Raw genomic sequence first — 21,169 nt, forward strand, 5'->3', positions numbered from 1 at the left:
CTTTAGCTCCGCCCCTCAGGTACAGATAAGTCAGGCCCCGCACACTTTGAGTGTAACTGAAAGTTCGGTAGCCCCGCCCCCGTGGCTCGTGTCTCAGGCCCCGCCCCCTCCAGGTGATTGGCAGCTCTTTCGCTCAGCCCCTCCGAGTCTAGATCCTCCAGGCCCCGCCCCCTGCCGGTGATTGGCAGCTCTGAGCCCTGCCTCGTGCCCCTGGCCCCGCCCCCTGCCGGTGATTGGCAGCTCTGAGCCCTGCCTCGTGCCCCTGGCCCCGCCCCCTGCCGGTGATTGGCAGCTCTGAGCCCCGCGGCTCGGCGTCAGCGGTCACAGGATCATCGGCGTCTGAGCCGGGAGCGCGCGCGAGCCTCGACCCTCCGGACACCGAGTGACCCCCCCGAGCCCCCCCATGGCCGCCCTCCGAGAGCGGGTCCGCGCCCTCCTGCACGGAGACCACCTGCTGGGGAGAGCCCTGGACAGACTGGAGGCCAAGAGCGGCCTCAAGAGGGAGCACCTGGCGGCAGGTGAGGGGGGGAGGGGGGGGTGTGTCTGGGGGGGTCTGAGGGGGGGGTGTCTGGGGGGGTCTGAGGGGGGGGTGTCTGGGGGGGGTCTGAGAGGAGGGGGTCTGAGGGGGGGGTCTGTGAGGGACACGGGAGGGGGTCTGTGAGGGACACGGGAGGGGGTCTGTGAGGGGCACGGGAGGGGGTCTGTGAGGGGCACGGGAGGGGGTCTGTGAGGGACACGGGGGGGGTCTGTGAGGCACAGGTGAGGGGGGTCTGTGAGGGCAGGTGAGGGGGTCTGTGAGGGACACGGGAGGGGGTCTGTGAGGGACACGGGGGGGGTCTGTGAGGGACACGGGAGGGGGTCTGTGAGGGGCACGGGAGGGGGTCTGTGAGGGACACGGGGGGGTCTGTGAGGCACAGGTGAGGGGGGTCTGTGAGGGCAGGTGAGGGGGTCTGTGAGGGACACGGGAGGGGGTCTGTGAGGGACACGGGAGGGGGTCTGTGAGGGACACGGGAGGGGGTCTGTGAGGGACACGGGAGGGGGTCTGTGAGGGGCACGGGAGGGGGTCTGTGAGGGGCACGGGAGGGGGTCTGTGAGGGGCACGGGAGGGGGTCTGTGAGGGACACGGGAGGGGGTCTGTGAGGGACACGGGAGGGGGTCTGTGAGGGACACGGGAGGGGGTCTGTGAGGGACACGGGAGGGGGTCTGTGAGGGACACGGGAGGGGGTCTGTGAGGGACACGGGAGGGGGTCTGTGAGGGACACGGGAGGGGGTCTGTGAGGGACACGGGAGGGGGTCTGTGAGGGACACGGGAGGGGGTCTGTGAGGGGCACGGGAGGGGGTCTGTGAGGGACACGGGAGGGGGTCTGTGAGGGACACGGGAGGGGGTCTGTGAGGGACACGGGAGGGGGTCTGCGAGGGGCACGGGAGGGGGTCTGCGAGGGGCACGGGAGGGGGTCTGTGAGGGACACGGGAGGGGGTCTGTGAGGGGCACGGGAGGGGGTCTGTGAGGGGCACGGGAGGGGGTCTGTGAGGGACACGGGAGGGGGTCTGTGAGGGACACGGGAGGGGGTCTGTGAGGGGCACGGGAGGGGGTCTGTGAGGGACACGGGAGGGGGTCTGTGAGGGACACGGGAGGGGGTCTGTGAGGGGCACGGGAGGGGGTCTGTGAGGGGCACGGGAGGGGGTCTGTGAGGGACACGGGGGGGGGGGTCTGTGAGGCACAGGTGAGGGGGGTCTGTGAGGGCAGGTGAGGGGGTCTGTGAGGGACACGGGAGGGGGTCTGTGAGGGACACGGGAGGGGGTCTGTGAGGGACACGGGAGGGGGTCTGTGAGGGACACGGGAGGGGGTCTGTGAGGGGCACGGGAGGGGGTCTGTGAGGGGCACGGGAGGGGGTCTGTGAGGGGCACGGGAGGGGGTCTGTGAGGGACACGGGAGGGGGTCTGTGAGGGACACGGGAGGGGGTCTGTGAGGGGCACGGGAGGGGGTCTGTGAGGGACACGGGAGGGGGTCTGTGAGGGGCACGGGAGGGGGTCTGTGAGGGGCACGGGAGGGGGTCTGTGAGGGACACGGGAGGGGGTCTGTGAGGGACACGGGAGGGGGTCTGTGAGGGACACGGGAGGGGGTCTGTGAGGGACACGGGAGGGGGTCTGTGAGGGGCACGGGAGGGGGTCTGTGAGGGGCACGGGAGGGGGTCTGTGAGGGACACGGGAGGGGGTCTGTGAGGGACACCGGGGGGGTCTGTGAGGCACAGGTGAGGGGGGTCTGTGAGGCACAGGTGAGGGGGGTCTGTGAGGGCAGGTGAGGGGGTCTGTGAGGGACACGGGAGGGGGTCTGTGAGGGACACGGGGGGGGTCTGTGAGGGACACGGGAGGGGGTCTGTGAGGGGCACGGGAGGGGGTCTGTGAGGGACACGGGGGGGTCTGTGAGGCACAGGTGAGGGGGGTCTGTGAGGGCAGGTGAGGGGGTCTGTGAGGGACACGGGAGGGGGTCTGTGAGGGACACGGGAGGGGGTCTGTGAGGGACACGGGAGGGGGTCTGTGAGGGACACGGGAGGGGGTCTGTGAGGGGCACGGGAGGGGGTCTGTGAGGGGCACGGGAGGGGGTCTGTGAGGGGCACGGGAGGGGGTCTGTGAGGGACACGGGAGGGGGTCTGTGAGGGACACGGGAGGGGGTCTGTGAGGGACACGGGAGGGGGTCTGTGAGGGACACGGGAGGGGGTCTGTGAGGGACACGGGAGGGGGTCTGTGAGGGGCACGGGAGGGGGTCTGTGAGGGACACGGGAGGGGGTCTGTGAGGGACACGGGAGGGGGTCTGCGAGGGGCACGGGAGGGGGTCTGCGAGGGGCACGGGAGGGGGTCTGTGAGGGACACGGGAGGGGGTCTGTGAGGGGCACGGGAGGGGGTCTGTGAGGGGCACGGGAGGGGGTCTGTGAGGGACACGGGAGGGGGTCTGTGAGGGACACGGGAGGGGGTCTGTGAGGGACACGGGAGGGGGTCTGTGAGGGACACGGGAGGGGGTCTGTGAGGGACACGGGAGGGGGTCTGTGAGGGACACGGGAGGGGGTCTGTGAGGGGCACGGGAGGGGGTCTGTGAGGGGCACGGGAGGGGGTCTGTGAGGGACACGGGGGGGGGTCTGTGAGGCACAGGTGAGGGGGGTCTGTGAGGGCAGGTGAGGGGGTCTGTGAGGGACACGGGAGGGGGTCTGTGAGGGACACGGGAGGGGGTCTGTGAGGGACACGGGAGGGGGTCTGTGAGGGACACGGGAGGGGGTCTGTGAGGGGCACGGGAGGGGGTCTGTGAGGGGCACGGGAGGGGGTCTGTGAGGGGCACGGGAGGGGGTCTGTGAGGGACACGGGAGGGGGTCTGTGAGGGACACGGGAGGGGGTCTGTGAGGGGCACGGGAGGGGGTCTGTGAGGGACACGGGAGGGGGTCTGTGAGGGGCACGGGAGGGGGTCTGTGAGGGGCACGGGAGGGGGTCTGTGAGGGACACGGGAGGGGGTCTGTGAGGGACACGGGAGGGGGTCTGTGAGGGACACGGGAGGGGGTCTGTGAGGGACACGGGAGGGGGTCTGTGAGGGGCACGGGAGGGGGTCTGTGAGGGGCACGGGAGGGGGTCTGTGAGGGACACGGGAGGGGGTCTGTGAGGGACACGGGAGGGGGTCTGTGAGGGGCACGGGAGGGGGTCTGTGAGGGACACGGGAGGGGGTCTGTGAGGGACACGGGAGGGGGTCTGTGAGGGGCACGGGAGGGGGTCTGTGAGGGACACGGGGGGGGTCTGTGAGGCACAGGTGAGGGGGGTCTGTGAGGGCAGGTGAGGGGGTCTGTGAGGGACACGGGAGGGGGTCTGTGAGGGGGGTCTGTGAGGGCAGGTGAGGGGGGTCTGTGAGGGGCAGGTGAGGGGGTCTGTGAGGGACACGGGAGGGGGTCTGTGAGGGGGGTCTGTGAGGGCAGGTGAGGGGGGTCTGTGAGAGGGTCTGTGAGGGGCAGGAGAGGGGGGGTCTGAGGGCAGGTGAGGGGGGTCAGAGGGCAGGTGAGGGAGAGGGGGGTCTGTGAGGGGGCTCTGTGAGGGCAGGGGAGGGGGGTCTGTGAGGGGGTCTATGAGGGGCAGGTGAGGGGGGTCTGTGAGGGGGTCTATGAGGGCAGGGGAGGGGGTCTGTGAGGGGGTCTGTGAGGCACAGGTGAGGGGGTTTAGAGGGCAGGTGAGGGGGTCAAAGTTTCTCTAAAGCACCTGTGAAGTGATCTGCTGTGTGCCTTTATTTCTCACGTTGCACTTGCATTTGGTTAAGAGGCTGCAGATAGCTGCCAGCCAGGGTGATACTTGCAGAAAAGAAAGGCTGATGACCCTTTAAATCAGCCTTTTGCTTTGGGCTGGGCTTCAAGTGTAAATAAGAAGGCGCCCTAGCTGTCTGCGGCTCCGAACGGAAGGCGGACCCCCGCGGATAATGATGAATTGTGTGAAAATGACACCGGGATAAAGTCAGCCTGTTTCCCTGGGGAGGCGGATCCCGGTCTGACACAGTCATAGCTGCCAGAAAGGGGATACAGGCGGGATCCCCTACTTTTCACCACTGTAGCGAGCGCTACACAATCAATGGGAAGCTGTGAAACACAGACCAATCCAACGAACCACTCGGGGTGTCCCAAGACATCCAAACGCTGACTGAATATCCCCCGAATCTGAGACTGACAAAATGCAGCCTTCAAAACAGTCTACTCAGACAGCGGGTTCACTGGTTTCCTAAGAATGTAAACCCTTCATTGCAACCCTCTCCACCCTCAATAACACCTCATACCTCCAGAGACTATACAACCCTCTCCACCCTCAATAACACCTCATACCTCCAGAGACTATACAACCCTCTCCACCCTCAATAACACCTCATACCTCCAGAGACTATACAACCCTCTCCACCCTCAATAACACCTCATACCTCCAGAGACTATACAACCCTCTCCACCCTCAATAACACACCATACCTCCAGAGACTATACAACCCTCTCCACCCTCAATAACACTTCATACCTCCAGAGACTATACAACCCTCTCCACCCTCAATAACACCTCATACCTCCAGAGACTATACAACCCTCTCCACCCTCAATAACACCTCATACCTCCAGAGACTATACAACCCTCTCCACCCTCAATAACACCTCATACCTCCAGAGACTATACAACCCTCTCCACCCTCAATAACACACCATACCCCCAGAGACCATGCACTAACATGAAGGCGCTATTTCACCTTCTCCCTTACCCAACTGGGTTTTAACCCGGTAGGGCGGCTCAGTGAGATGAATGCTCACTACAGTGATTTGCAGGTTACGAGTTCAATCCTTCCCAGGGAGGGCTCGGCCTTTCATCTTGCACAAGCAGATAAAATGTGTGACATTACCTACCTCATTTCTCATGCTACCAGTAAAGGGAGTTACCGGGCCAATCGGAATACAAGATGTCATAATATTTACCAGGAAGTTAAGTTGACAAAAGCAGCTGTGATCTCTGGAGGGACATGAGGAACCTGTGGATATATTTCGTACACGTTACTTCCCAAACACGGATAGTGGGTCATATTTTCATACTGGGTTATCAATTCCCCCTTTAGAAGTTCCTGAAATTTCGCCTAGGGCTACTGTCATCAGCGGCCCACTTACCTCCATGGTTACGGCCACACCTACCAACAACATGCCGATTTTGCGGGAACGGCAAAGAAAACACAGTCCATTTGATCACTATTTGTAGCAAATTCATCCAAGAACGACGCTTTTTCTTGAGACCACTTTTTAATATCCGTAAGATACGGACCTGCAGGCAAGCAGTGCTCGCCTGCTTCAAAGGCGATGATATCCAACTGAGCTGCCGAATGGTAAAATTCCTTGAAACCGCTGAAGCCCACTTCAACGCTGAAGGAAGCGAACAAAATCTAGTAGTACCGTAAAAGGACTAAAGGATAAACCCAACGGTACCCCTGAAGACCAAGCTCTAGCGCGACACCATGACTCTGCCTTACATCGACTATCACTGACTATACAATAGGGACACCCCGAACTGCTATTACAATCTAACCATTCTCTCTTGCACACTGGCACTTTATTATATTTCTCCTTGGCCGGCATAGAGGAAGAATTTATTGCTTAACTTTTTATGATAAACAGGCCGTCGAACATGATGTTAAGCTTATTTTAATTTTGTTGCTGCTACCTCACCATGTTTTTTTATGGATAGAACCATCGTCTTAACGCGCACAATTTTGAATCATGTCTTTTTAACTGATTCTTCTCTCTCTTATATTGTAAAGGTTTTAAATAACCAGCACAATAACGTATACTATAAGTAAAAAAAAAAATCCCCCTTTATCGGTAACTGGGTAGGGGGCCTGAACGACATGGGATACCACTAGTGCTTAATTTGTAAAAGAGTAAGTGTTGATGCACAAGGTTTTGCTCAGAAGCCCCAGCTGGCACTATCGAGTGTCCGGCTTGACGAATACCAAGGCTGTGTAATCTGGATTCCACCTCATGCATCTTTAATCCACCACCCTACACTTCTGACGGCTTAATTTGTTTCTACCTTGGGCCATAAGAAATTAAACCAACTGAAATCCACTTTATTCTCCATGTTTCTGTTTTAATTGTTTTATCAATTCGTTTAATTTTGTATTGCCTAAGGCCTGAAGCGAACAGATAATCACGTCCTCTCTATCTCATGAATGCCAAGGCTGTCTAGTCTTGATTCCACCTCCGGTCTCTTTAATCCACCAGTGGACACTTCCTGTGGGTTTATCTCATGAATGCCAAGGCTGTCTAGTCTTGATTCCACCTCCGGTCCCTTTAATCCACCAGTGGACACTTCCTGTGGGTTTATCTCATGAATGCCAAGGCTGTCTAGTCTTGATTCCACCTCCGGTCCCTTTAATCCACCAGTGGACACTTCCTGTGGGTTTATCTCATGAATGCCAAGGCTGCCCAGTCTTGATTCCACCTCCGGTCCCTTTAATCCACCAGTGGACACTTCCTGTGGGTTTATCTCATGAATGCCAAGGCTGCCCAGTCTTGATTCCACCTCTGGTCCCTTTAATCCACCAGTGGACACTTCCTCTCTATCTCAAGAATGCCAAGGCTGTCAAGTCTTGATTCCACCTCTGGTCCCTTTAATCCACTAGTGGACACTTCCTCTCTATCTCATGAATGCCAAGGCTGTCTAGTCTTGATTCCACCTCCGGTCTCTTTAATCCACCAGTGGACACTTCCTCTCTATCTCAAGAATGCCAAGGCTGTCAAGTCTTGATTCCACCTCTAGTCCCTTTAATCCACTAGTGGACACTTCCTCTCTATCTCATGAATGCCAAGGCTGTCTAGTCTTGATTCCACCTCCGGTCTCTTTAATCCACCAGTGGACACTTCCTCTCTATCTCAAGAATGCCAAGGCTGTCAAGTCTTGATTCCACCTCTAGTCCCTTTAATCCACTAGTGGACACTTCCTCTCTATCTCATGAATGCCAAGGCTGCCCAGTCTTGATTCCACCTCCGGTCCCTTTAATCCACCAGTGGACACTTCCTGTGGGTTTATCTCAAGAATGCCAAGGCTGTCAAGTCTTGATTCCACCTCTAGTCCCTTTAATCCACTAGTGGACACTTCCTCTCTATCTCATGAATGCCAAGGCTGTCTAGTCTTGATTCCACATCTGGTCTCTTTAATCCACCAGTGGACACTTCCTGTCTGTTTATCTCATGAATGCCAAGGCTGTATAACTGTGATATCACCGTGAACCTCCTTAATCCACCACCAGACAGTCCTTGCCTCCCTTATCTCACACTTGAAGGTTCCCGCTTCCTACTTTTATCACAGTTTTCCATCTTTTTCTTTGTCTTTATTTCCTGTTGGTGTCTTTTTCACTCTTGCTCTGCGTCAACGTTTGATGAGTTAAAATAAGTAGCAGTCTTGAGCAAGCCCTTGGCAAAGCCAATTGGTCCCGGCAATGCCAGAGCTATTGGCCTTGTCAATGTGAATGCCGTTTCGCCATGTTGTCTACCAGCACATCTGCTGCTCAGCATGTCTGAAAGTTACTGAAAGCCCAAAATCACAGGATGCTGAGCCGACGCAGAGTCTCTTCACCCCCCAGGTTGAGTTTATTGTCCTGTCCATCCTAGCACAAAAACGTGCTATAACGTGGCCTGGCTGCATCATAGCGCTTTTTTCAGTGACACCCAGCCATGCTAAATAGCAGATGCGCTGTTGAACAACATGGCTAAAAGACAGTCACATTGACCAGGCCAATAGCTTGGGCATTGCCGAGATCTGTTGGTTTTGTCAATACTTGTTCAGTGTTGTCGGGGTCTTGCTGAGCAAATGTGGTTAGTGAGGAAACAGTTGAGGAGCTTTGAAGTGAAGCGAGGATGTGGCGTATCGACCAGAGCTGCCAACAGGGGAATCGGGGGAAACCAGGTTTGAATCTCAAGGTCGACTGAACAATTTGTAATTCTGAGCATATCACTTACGCTTCCCCCTGTGTACGACAGTGAATGTGTCATTGTGTAATTTAACTGGTGAGCACTGAAAGCGCTCGAATACCATCGACTGGTGTTAGCACTATGGCAATATGGAGGATGGACCAAGTGCTCCAACACCTTTTTGGATTGTGCAAAACATAAAAGCAGCAGCGACGACGAAGGTAATTTAGGGGGTGGGGGGGCTCAAGCAGGAGGGGATGGGGAGATGGGCAAGCAAATAGGGGGTAACAAAAACCTCAATTGAAGCAGGATTGACAAAAATGAATGTGTCATTGTGTAATGTAACTGGTGACCACTTAAAGTGCACTTAAAGTGCTCCAATACCATTGGCTTGTGTTCAATCTATGGCAAGACAGACGGAGCAAGCCCTTTAACAACATCGGATCGTGCAAAAAAATGGTGATCAAATGTTGTTCGTGTTTTAACTTTTTAACCGCTACCGCGCTAGCGGGTTTTCCCGCTGTGCGCTGAAATTTGAAAATCGCGCGGTTTGTGACAAAGCCAGCTCGTCATCCGCGTAGCGCAGGTAGCGCCCATGACGAGCTGGCTTTGTCATCCGCATCGAAGGGGTTAAGTAATGTTTTTGTTTATGTACACGAACATGCATTTTAGTGGTATGTGTACAAGGGAGGTGGTCTGAAAGCACAAGTACTCCTATAGAGTGCTTGAAAAAAAATAAAAATCTGCAAACCAGGAGCCGTGTAAGGAGACGTGCTTGGTCCATGCGCTGTGGGAGGGCCAAACAAAAGAAGAGGGAGTGACGCCCACATTCCATGGCGACTGCCATCAAAGAAAATGAGTGATGCAGAAGTTTACCAGTGGTAGGAGATGGGTGGCCTGTAAGCCCACAGATAAAACACAGCACGTCTCTTCGAGACAGTGCATTCGCAGTCTACCCAAGACTTAAAAATGAGTGCCACTGGGCCTCGCCTGCAGAGACAGGCTTAAATTAAGCATTGGATACCACTGTGAGTCAAGTGATATTAACACGTGTCATGTACAGTCGACTCAGAAATCAAGTCTGGAGCTTGGCTGCCAAACAAACAACTTCTTTGACAACCTTGGGTCGTTCGTGCAGCATGAAACCGTAAAGAAATAATGAATCATCGTCGCCTCTGGGGCAAACTAAAAAAATGGTATATTGTAAAAAAGCGGGAGGTGAGGGTTACTCAACAAGGCTCAAAACCCCATTAATCCAACAATCTAACTACAGAGGGCCTCAGGGTAACCAATTGAATCTCACTGTATGCGTCCGATAGCCTGTACCGTGTCTCTGGCCATCAACCAGTGCCTGCCTAGCCGCGGTATTGACTCGCGTACAACTGTCATCCATACAACATACGCAAAAAGAGAGGCTTTGCAAATCAGCAATAATCTGCAGCACAGGCTGGATTTGCTCGTGTCATCATTATCCTCGTTACCTTGGGGACCACCCGCTGCCTGCTCACACCAACACATTCAAGTTGCCTCTTTCCTTATTGCTGATTGCTCCAACCACTGTCCCTAAGGCTCAAAATGGGGCTTTTGTTGGCACTTTCTGCTCTGCCTCCGATTACGCTGTACCTCAGTGACGAGGACAGGGCTGTTTCAGGTGTGCTCTCTGTCGGCAAAGTACATCATTGGTTAAAATGATTTGCCTCCTCCCTTTACAGCAGACTTCATTGTTTAATGGCGACAAGTCATAAACCAAATACTACAGCGAAGAACCCTTAAGCCTTTGCCTTCTTGGTCAACATGTTTCAGCTCCAATGCACCAGACGGCCACCTTCATCAGGCAGTATTGGGAGGTATTGCTCTACAAAGCACCTGCAGTGACCCTTCTGTTGCTCACAGTAACCCACTCTTTAGGCAGTATCCCGTGTTGCAAAGGTCAACCCATCACTTGCTACCTATAAGGTGTAGACACTGTCGCGTGCCTTGGTGATCACTGTAAATAATGTTCAATACTCGGTCATTTCACTCACCCTGACCTGGGAAGGAGCAGAGCGCACTCCTGATGGAACCCCCACTGAGCTCATTAAATAGAGGGAAAGTCAAATGACCCAATTTCCCCCCTTCAAAAGATATTTACAAAGAGGTTTCAGATGAGTGGCTGATCGAGTCGTATCTCCTCTAGAGCTCCCTGGACAGCCGCACCTTCCAAAGGCTGACCGCTGGGGCTGGTCCTTTCTTGAGCGGCCTGATCTCTCCGCATCGCATGAACCGCGTGTGGTGATGCGCGTACCACGAGACGAGCGCGCAGGAGGTCTGAAGTGGACATGTTTGCTTGCTTTGTATGGATGGAAGTGGTTTGAGAGGTAAAGTCAATGTTTATAATGGAACACGATCTGATCTTCGAGCCCCACGGGCCTTCAGGACTGGTCGGCCCCAGACAGATGAGGACATGAGATGTCCATGAGAAGTGTGACAATGCTTCTGAAACAGCAAGTTTACGACGCGTCGGAGGCGCCCGGTCTAACCACCAGGAACACTCTTCTCAAAGGAGCCGGACGTGTTCCATCCATCAAGGGGTACCATGCAAGGCTGTGGGAGATCCCACCCCGCGTCACGAGCCTTTATACCCTCAGTCTCTTCTGAGCGTCCTCTCCAGAGAGGCTCATGCACGGTCTCCACTGAGAGCACGGTCTGGAGAGGCCCATGTCATTTGCGAATTGAGACTGAGCGTGGAACTTGATGTGCCACAACCCAGGACCTTAGGCATTCGTGTAAATGAATGGACCTTGGTTAGAGGTTTTTGTGCTGTCCGAAAAGAGGAGGCGCAAGGCCCTCCACCTGCCCACTGTCACTCACTCCTTGTACTATTTTCATGGGGGTGTTTGGAGCTTCCGTCCAGTGTGCTGGCAGGCGCAATAAACACCAGATCAGGACCCATGCTGGTTCACGGTTTACATGGTGTTTGCGTTTATTTAGAAAGTGGGCTGCTTAAGCCTGCACCGTCAAGAGCAGATACACCATATTTCCTAGGGTCAGATGCCCAAGAGCAGCATTTTGGTCATCAGACTGTCAGACAATGTGAGTGCTGGATGTCTGCAGAGCATCCAATCAGGTGCCAGTCTGGGCTTGGTACAGAGCTCCAGTTAGCTGTGGCAGTGGACAGAATATTGCTAAACTAAGAGATGAGTGACTTTCCGTGATGTGGAGTTGCAGAACCATTGAAAACCGAAGGCTAGAACTGCCTGTCCGCCTGGTTTGGTAGTTCTATCCAAGGATGATCAGCAGGTAATACAGAGGCTTCAGGATCCAGATGGCAACCCTATCATGCACCCAGCTCTGCCCCCCTTATGCACCCAGCTCTGCCCCCCTCGTGCACCCTCCTGTGGTCCTGCCCCTCATCCGCCCACCTCTGCCCCCCATGCACCCACCTGTGGTCCTGCCCCTCATCCACCCACCTCTGCCCTCTCTCTGCACCCACCTCTGTCCCCCCTCATGCACCCAAGTGTGGTCCAGCTCCTCATCCGCCCACCTCTGCTCCCCCCTCATGCACTCATTTCTGCCCCCTCATGCACTCATCTCTGCCCCCCTCCTCATGCACTCATCTCTGCCCCCCTCCTCATGCACTCATCTCTGCCCCCCTCCTCATGCACTCATCTCTGCCCCCTCCTCATGCGCTCATCTCTGCCCCCCTCTTCATGCGCTCATCTCTGCCCCCCTCCTCATGCGCTCATCTCTGCCCCCCTCTTCATGCGCTCATCTCTGCCCCCCTCCTCATGCGCTCACCTCTGCCCCCCTCCTCATGCGCTCACCTCTGCCCCCCTCCTCATGCGCTCACCTCTGCCCCCCTCCTCATGCGCTCATCTCTGCCCCCCTCCTCATGCGCTCATCTCTGCCCCCCTCCTCATGCACTCATCTCTGCCCCCCTCCTCATGCACTCATCTCTGCCCCCTCCTCATGCACTCATCTCTGCCCCCCTCCTCATGCACTCATCTCTGCCCCCCTCCTCATGCACTCATCTCTGCCCCCCTCCTCATGCACCCATTTCTGCCCCCCTCCTCGTGCACCCATTTCTGCCCCCTCGTGCCCTCATTTCTGCCCCCCTCCTCGTGCCCTCATTTCTGCCCCCCTCCTCATGCACTCATTTCTGCCCCCCTCCTCATGCACTCATTTCTACCCCCCTCCTCATGCACTCATTTCTGCCCCCCTCCTCATGCACTCATTTCTGCCCCCCTCCTCATGCACTCATTTCTGCCCCCCTCCTCATGCACTCATTTCTGCCCCCCTCCTCATGCCCTCATTTCTGCCCCCCTCCTCATGCCCTCATTTCTGCCCCCCTCCTCGTGCCCTCATTTCTGCCCCCCTCCTCGTGCCCTCATTTCTGCCCCCCTCCTCGTGCCCTCATTTCTGCCCCCCTCCTCGTGCCCTCATTTCTGCCCCCCTCCTCGTGCCCTCATTTCTGCCCCCCTCCTCGTGCCCTCATTTCTGCCCCCCTCCTCGTGCCCTCATTTCTGCCCCCCTCCTCGTGCCCTCATTTCTGCCCCCCTCCTCGTGCCCTCATTTCTGCCCCCTCGTGCCCTCATTTCTGCCCCCTCGTGCCCTCATTTCTGCCCCCTCCTTATGCACTCATTTCTGCCCCCTCATTATGCACTCATTTCTGCCCCCTCATGCACTCATTTCTGCCCTTCCTTATGCACTCACCTCTGCCCCTCCTCATGCACCCACTTCTGGTCCTACTCATGCACCCACCTGTGGTCCTGCCACTCATCGGCCCACCTCTGCTCCCCCTCCTCATGTTCCCACCTCTGCCCCTCCCCTATCACCCCATTTACCCACTTCTGGTTCCCCTCTGATATATTCTTCAGTTGTCTTGGGGACCTTGAGCTCTGGTAATGCTCAGTGATCTAAACCTGAATCCCACTAAGACCACGTCCTTCTGGGACCCTTAAATATATAATGAATTCTGAGCTCCTTCCATGGACCGTCGAACTCTTATGGGCAACAAAGGGGTTGTGATGGGCATAGATTTGTTTCTGCCCCACCGTTTACCAGTTGTCCACAGCTGCTGAATCCTTCTCCAATTGCTTTTCTGAGTCTTTTTCAACTATCTTGAATTTTCCCCCCAGAATGTCCCGGCTCCTCTGGCCCTGGGTCCGTCTCGATTGGACTTTGACTGAGGAACAGAAGGTCTCAGCTCCTCTGGCCCTGGGTCCGTCTCGATTGGATTTTGCCTGAGGAACAGAAGGTCCAGCTCCTCTGGCCCTGGGTCCGTCTCGATTAGACTTTGACTGAGGAACAGAAGGTCTCAGCTCCTCTGGCCCTGGGTCCGTCTCGATTGGATTTTGCCTGAGGAACAGAAGGTCCAGCTCCTCTGGCCCTGGTTCTGTCTCGATTGGACTTTGCCTGAGGAACAGAAGGTCTCAGCTCCTCTGGCCCTGGGTCCGTCTCGATTGGACTTTGCCTGAGGAACAGAAGGTCTCAGCTCCTCCGACCCTGGTTCTGTCTCGATTGGACTTTGCCTGTGAACTACATGCATTGACTAAGGTGCAGAGGTTGAGATCATGGTGGCTCTTGTTTTGCTGAAGCCGCCTGTTGCTTCTTCAGCTGCGCGTTTTCAGGCCGCACAGGTTGTCTCGGTTCTGGAGTGCCAGGGACCTCAGAAGCCTCTCCGCTCAGAGGTCCAGCCCTGTATGGTGGGTTCTCTATCTCGGAGTTCCCATTGGTGGCCACCAAGGCCTAAAGGATGCTGACTCCCACCTGGGACCACTGCGGTGCGGCTCCTCACCGCTGTCCTTTGCAAGCTTTGGGCACCAAGTGTCTGGTCAGCGTGTGGTGCCACAAGTCGTGGCAGTGGCCACTTCGATGCCTCGATACTTTTGCTGGATAAAATGTTGTGTGACAAGCCTTTATAAACCCAAGAGAGCGGGTCTGTGGCCTGACGCGGGTTGGTTTGTCTGGTAGGTGAGTAAGACTTCAGCCGTCTGCCAGCAATGGTTTCATGCCCCCCTAGATCTAGTGGCACCGAGCCTGCCCACATGTTCGGGTCACCCACTATGGATATCGGCTTTGACCGGATGTAGCAGACGAGGTCAAGGGAATCTTGGGTAAAGCGCTGAGACGGTGTATGTCTGGGGGGGGTTGATTATTGTGCAAATACAAAGGTATGGAATTTAATAAGAACGGCTATGTCTGAGGGAAGGAATGTTTGACAAATGTATTGATCCCTTTTGGCGCCATGCTCTGAGGTGACCGATTCTGCAGCGTTCTCGTTCTACCACAGGTGTGATGACCGCCTCTCTGGTGCTATCATGTAAAGGTTGGGGTTCTAGTCAGTGGACTGTCTAAAGCTGTGGTTAATCCTCCTCTGGGGCTGGATTAGGCTGTTTGGCCAGGGTGTAAAGGCTCCCAGCCCTGAGGCCTGCATCAGACTGGGGAGGTGTGCTCTTGTGTACTCAGCAGTTCAGCTGCCTGTACAATGATGCAGGTGCAGCCTGTGTGTGCTTTTCCCACACTCTGAGCGAGGGCCCTCCCGGCACTGGCTGAGGTTACTTCAGACTCTGCCCATTCAGTCTTTGGCTCTCCTACCACTGCACGTAAGCCTACGGGTCTGAAGGTGGCTTCGACTGGTATCCGGCGGAGGTGGCTTTTTAGGAGTGGGAGAGGAGGCATGCGTCCTAGGGCGGCCCTCGGGAGATAGGGGACCCTATCATGGCCCCCGGGAGAGGGGAGCCCCTATCCTGGCCCTCGGGAGATAGGAGCCCCTATCCTGGCCCTCGGGAGGTAGGAGCCCCTATCCTGGCCCTCAGGAGGTAGGAGCCCCTATCCTGGCCCTCGGGAGGTAGGAGCCCCTATCCTGGCCCTCGGGAGGTAGGAGCCCCTATCCTGGCCCTCGAGAGGTAGGAGCCCCTATCCTGGCCCTCAGGAGGTAGGAGCCCCTATCCTGGCCCTCGGGAGGTAGGAGCCCCTATCCTGGCCCTCGGGAGGTAGGAGCCCCTATCCTGGCCCTCGGGAGGTAGGAGCCCCTATCCTGGCCCTCGGGAGGTAGGAGCCCCTATCCTGGCCCTCGGGAGGTAGGAGCCCCTATCCTGGCCCTCGGGAGGTAGGAGCCCCTATCCTGGCCCTCAGGAGGTAGGAGCCCCTATCCTGGCCCTCGGGAGGTAGGAGCCCCTATCCTGGCCCTCGGGAGGTAGGAGCCCCTATCCTGGCCCTCGGGAGGTAGGAGCCCCTATCCTGGCCCTCGGGAGGTAGGAGCCCCTATCCTGGCCCTCGGGAGATAGGAGCCCCTATCCTGGCCCTCGGGAGGTAGGAGCCCCTATCCTGGCCCTCGGGAGGTAGGAGCCCCTATCCTGGCCCTCGGGAGGTAGGAGCCCCTATCCTGGCCCTCAGGAGGCAGGAGCCCCTATCCTGGCCCTCGGGAGGCAGGAGCCCCTATCCTGGCCCTCGGGAGGCAGGAGCCCCTATCCTGGCCCTCGGGAGGCAGGAGCCCCTATCCTGGCCCTCGGGAGGCAGGAGCCCCTGTCCTGGCCCCCGGGGAGATAGGAGCCCCTGTCGTGGCCCCCGGGAGATAGGAGAGCCCCTGTCGTGGCCCCCGGGAGATAGGAGAGCCCCTGTCGTGGCCCCCGGGAGATAGGAGAGCCCCTGTCGTGGCCCCCGGGAGATAGGAGAGCCCCTGTCGTGGCCCCCGGGAGATAGGAGAGCCCCTGTCGTGGCCCCCGGGAGATAGGAGAGCCCGTCGTGGCCCCCGGGAGATAGGAGCCCCTATCCTGGCCCCCGGGAGATAGGAGCCCCTATCCTGGCCCCCGGGAGATAGGAGAGCCCGTCGTGGCCCCCGGGAGATAGGAGCCCCTGTCGTGGCCCCCGGGAGATAGGAGCCCCTGTCGTGGCCCCCGGGAGATAGGAGCCCCTGTCGTGGCCCCCGGGAGATAGGAGCCCCTGTCGTGGCCCCCGGGAGATAGGAGCCCCTGTCGTGGCCCCCGGGAGATAGGAGCCCCTGTCGTGGCCCCCGGGAGATAGGAGAGCCTATCGTGGCTTGGTGTAACTTGTATTGCGCGTGGGAGAGACTCTGGGTCCACAGGTCGCACCCTTTGAAGGGAGGCGGCTCCAGAGAGGGCGCGGGTCGCCTGGTGGTCAAAAGTGAGTGGGAGTGGGCAGAGAAGGGTCCATTGGAGGGATGGAGTTGAGGCCTTCTGACACAGCGGGGTGGGGTCACTGTGAGATGAGGCTTGTGTTGGGAGTGGGGTCACACAGCAGAGGGTGGGTTCAAACACACCAGCATAAGATAGGGCTTGTTATAGGAGGGGTACAGGTCACAGTAACACAAGAGGAGGTAGTCCAAAGTGTCAGGTGGTCCTCCATGTGTTCATTGCACCCTTCAGTGCCTTTCTGTCTTATTTACTCTCTGAAATCCTCGCAAACGGAGCTCACTCAGACTCTTAGGGACGCAGGCGACTTGCTAGAAGTCTGCGCGACTGTAAACCCTCCCTCGCTGTCCTTGGGACCTCCTCGGAGTCCAGCACGGTCCAGCCCTGGCAGGGGGTCGACCTCTCTCCGGGTGGTAGGAAGGTGCACCCTTCCACCCTGTGCAGTTTGGGGTGGCTGGTAGTGGCCTGTAGTGGTCACTCCCAGCTGTGTCTGTCGTGGTTCTGCTCCGCTGGGGGCAGCCCCATAGAAAGGGGCGCGCCAGGCCTTGTGGGGTGATCGTGTGTGGAGCTCATATGACTCGCCAGGGAGCTTAGGAAGGAAGGCCACAGCTCCAGGGTGGGTGGGTGGTGGGTAAGGGTATGACTCACCGGGGAGCTTAGGAAGGAAGGCCACAGCTCCAGGGTGGGTGGGTGGTGGGTAAGGGTATGACTCACCAGGGAGCTTAGGAAGGAAGGCCACAGCTCCAGGGTGGGTGGGTGGTGGGTAAGGGTATGACTCACCAGGGAGCTTAGGAAGGAAGGCCACAGCTCCAGGGTGGGTGGGTGGTGGGTAAGGGTATGACTCACCAGGGAGCTTAGGAAGGAAGGCCACAGCTCCAGGGTGGGTGGGTGGTGGGTAAGGGTATGACTCACCGGGGAGCTTAGGAAGGAAGGCCACAGCTCGTGGGTGGGTGGTGGGTAAGGGTATGACTCACCAGGGAGCTTAGGAAGGAAGGCCACAGCTCCAGGGTGGGTGGGTGGTGGGTAAGGGTATGACTCACCAGGGAGCTTAGGAAGGAAGGCCACAGCTCCAGGGTGGGTGGGTGGTGGGTAAGGGTATGACTCACCAGGGAGCTTAGGAAGGAAGGCCACAGCTCCAGGGTGGGTGGGTGGTGGGTAAGGGTATGACTCACCAGGGAGCTTAGGAAGGAAGGCCACAGCTCCAGGGTGGGTGGGTGGTGGGTAAGGGTATGACTCACCAGGGAGCTTAGGAAGGAAGGCCACAGCTCCTGGGTGGGTGGGTGGGTGGTGGGCAAGGGTGCAGTGCCAGCTGTGAGGGGTCAGAGACCGTGTGATGGGCATCAGTCCATTGCTGGCACTGACTGTCCCAGTCTGCACTGAGGCCTCAACGCTCAGCCTCCGCACAGCTCCAGGGCGAGTGGGTGGTGGGCAAGGGTGCAGTGCCAGCTTGAGGGGTCAGAGACCGTGTGATAGGCTTCAGTCCATTGCTGGCACTCTCCCAGTCTGCACTGAGGCCTCAACGCTCAGCCTCTGCGCAGCTTCATCCACCTATGGAGGCTCAGACTGCCGGTGCCCGTGGGAATGTAATCCCCTCCCTCCCCCCTCGCGAGCAGTGTAATCCCTCACACTGATCATCATAATCGTTGCTCACTCTAAATCCTGTGGCCGCCCAGCCCTGTGCCCAGCTCACCTGTCTGGGCATGAACTGGCAGCATCTCTGCACCGGGTGCGCGCCCACGGTCCGCGCAAGGAGCACCCAGGCACGCTCGTCTCTTGGAGAGTGGGTACGGAAGGCATTCAGGAACCTTGTGTGTGTGTGTGTTTTTTGTGTGTGGGGGGGGGGGCATATGGCTTTCGAGTGGCAGGGAGCCGGTTCCCCAACGATATGCCTGGACTGCGAAGCGCTTGAAACCTTTTACGAATAGGAAGTGGTCAGTTTTGCTGCCCACAGACTGGACATGGGCCCGCTGCCCTTCCATGGTTTGAGAGGCCTCTACCCTCCCTGCTGGAGGTGTTTTGCTTCCCCGGGATGGATGCTGGATGCTAGTACTGTGCATGTTGGTGGTACTTGCTAAGGTCAGCACCGGAGTTCTACAGTATACATATGTATTATGGGGTGCCAGGCACTGCCTACTCGCACTTCATGTGCCCCACAGTAGGACGTGTTTTACTCTGCTGCCTCTCTCCAAGGGGATGCTTTACCCTCCTGCGGTGGCTGGAGAGCAGGGACACCTTCACAAGTCCGAAGGAAAGAATCATGCGGCATGTATGAGGCAGGCGCCATCTTACTGACGAGCTCTCAGCAGGAATGTCCTGTTTACAAACGAAGCAAAAGAAACAATGATGGACGGAATGCTGACAACGCAAATATTCACCCCAGTCACAAGGATCTGGGTTTAATCCATCATTCTTTTACTTACCACGCCATCCCAGTCTGGACCCATCCATAGGCAAATCAGTCTTGACCCTGTGCATCATGGGAACAGTTCAGCCCGAACTGCCAAGACAGGTCCTCTATGGACCGGATTCAAGCTTCCTGGGACCGGTTTCTGGGCATCACCCTTCATCAGCCAGGATAGCTTGAATCCAGTGGGGTAGTGAGCCCGGGACCCACGTCTGAGCATACATGTCCCACTTGGGCGACATATGTAAACAAGCATTTACAATGCAACGGTCTCGCCTTTGTAAAAGTTAGAGCTATTGGCATTGTTAATGACAACATTTTTATTTATGTGTTGGTTTTGAAAACATAAATAAATGGCATTGTCATTTACTATGCCAATAGCTTACTCTGTTTTATATTTCTAATCACAAATGTATTTCATCACTTAAACCACGTATTCCATTCAAGAGGTGGTCAATCTTGACTCCAGACTGATCACGGGCAATGCCCCATATACTGCTAAATTTCCAGGTATCGGAAAATCCAATAATTGTAGCCTCTAACCTATAAATATAATACAGAACGCTGTGCAACTTTAGCTAATATTCTATGTAGGCAACCTGCGGAATTGGCATTCTCTCGAACTGCAGAGCAAAAAGCAGGGGGCAGAAAATACTTTGAAGGCACCCTGCACCCCCATATAGGGACCCACGTCTTCCCACTACAAGAAAGGTTAGATAATACTGTGCAGCGGGGGGGCCTGTGTGCTGGAGTGAAGAGTGCTATTAAAAACAAGCAGATGACTCCTGAAGTCTCCCAGATCCATGCAAACAGTCCAGGATGTAGTGTCTGGTACTGTCGCCCTAGCCTAAATGGGGACACAAAACCACAAGTACCAGAATGCAACGAACAAACTGGGAGACCAACTCACGCAGGGAATTTGGAAACGTGAAACCTCGTCACTGTAGCAAAGGCAACCTTTTCGACTTTAGAAATAAAGACAAACAACGTAGTTACTCACCCAGCGCGCCTCCTGCAACTCCTTCCTGTGCTCCGGACAAAGCTGCGGCTGGCTCTCTAGTACAGCTATGCTGAAGTCGCTACACATCTCCAGCACCTCCCCAAGGAGGCGCTTGTTGTAGCAGCGCACCCGGGGGTCTCTCTCAGCGGCTGTCTCCGCTTCCTCTCCCTGAGGTGCAGCCATCCCGCCCACTGGCATCCCCGGTACAGGTCCGGGGCTTTCCGCCATGTTCTTCGTTCAAAAACAGTTCCACCAAACCGAAAGCTCTGTGCAGTGCAGTTTCCAGGGCTGCCAGTTACCCATAACGAAAGAGTGTTGTTCTAATACGTGGGTCGTGGTTTTAAAACGTTTGGGAAGCACCGTCTTTGGTATACCTTTGTACTGCTGTTCTCTAGATTTGCCTAATCACTGCTGACTACAAACATATGCATGTTTTAAATGCCCGGGGCTGCCATGATGCCAACCATAAACATATATAGCTTGCACTTATGTATGTGTGTCATCTCTATCGCCTCCAGATGCCATCTGTGCAAGTTACCTTATAACCATTTATTTTAAAGTGCACTATCACTCATCCAAGGTCTACAGCGCTGTAGCAAAAACTTCACAGTGAATAAATGGGATATTATTTTTCATCTGCTTTAAGAAAATACCACGAGGCTGCACAAAAAAAGCATTTTACTGTGGATTGACAAGAGATGGGGGTGTTGGCTTCTTTGTTATAAACTGCTACGATTATCTTTTCCCTGAGTTGGGAGAAGCTATTGGGCCTTTAATCAAGAGGGCCCGTTGCGCCTGACAACCCAGAGTCCCTCCTGGAGGTGGTAATTGGCCCAGGAGAGCCCCGTGGAGTCTCATGTGAAGCGGAGGGCTGAGGAATGTCCGCATTCCGCAGCCCCTTTAATCTCGGAGCAGGAGCGCGCATCTGACTGCTGCCAGCAGAAAAGAAACAAGTTAAAAGCAGAAGGCAGACAGAAATTGTGATTTTTAGATCTGGGTGTGAAAGCGCGGCTATTAAACAGACCTAGTACATAGCAACAAACATCGTTGGCTGTGGGCCTGCCCTTTTCAACCACTGGCCTTCTTTGACCAGCCACTATTAACCATTGGTGTGAGGCTTCTCATTCCAGTCTTAGTTTAGCCCAGAAGGCTGTTTGATGTACCCTTCTACTCGGGTGCT

At 56.4% G+C, this 21,169-nt stretch overlaps 1 protein-coding gene across 2 annotated transcripts in view; it reads left to right on the top strand.

Annotated features, from left to right (window-relative positions):
- The first annotated feature begins 265 nt into the window (after positions 1-265).
- Positions 266-21,169, top strand: part of REEP6 (receptor accessory protein 6) — a 78,816-nt gene continuing 57,912 nt past the window's right edge. The window contains exon 1 of one of the 2 annotated variants that reach the window (XM_078670799.1): positions 266-518. In XM_078670799.1, coding sequence (XP_078526925.1) covers positions 404-518 — 115 coding nt within the window. In that variant the 5' untranslated portion in view covers positions 266-403. The remainder of the gene's footprint in view (positions 519-21,169) is intronic. The other variant, XM_078670798.1, reaches the window with a different exon arrangement.

This window comes from Lissotriton helveticus, chromosome 12, assembly GCF_964261635.1.
Source record: "Lissotriton helveticus chromosome 12, aLisHel1.1, whole genome shotgun sequence".
Taxonomy (NCBI): Eukaryota; Metazoa; Chordata; class Amphibia; order Caudata; family Salamandridae; genus Lissotriton; species Lissotriton helveticus.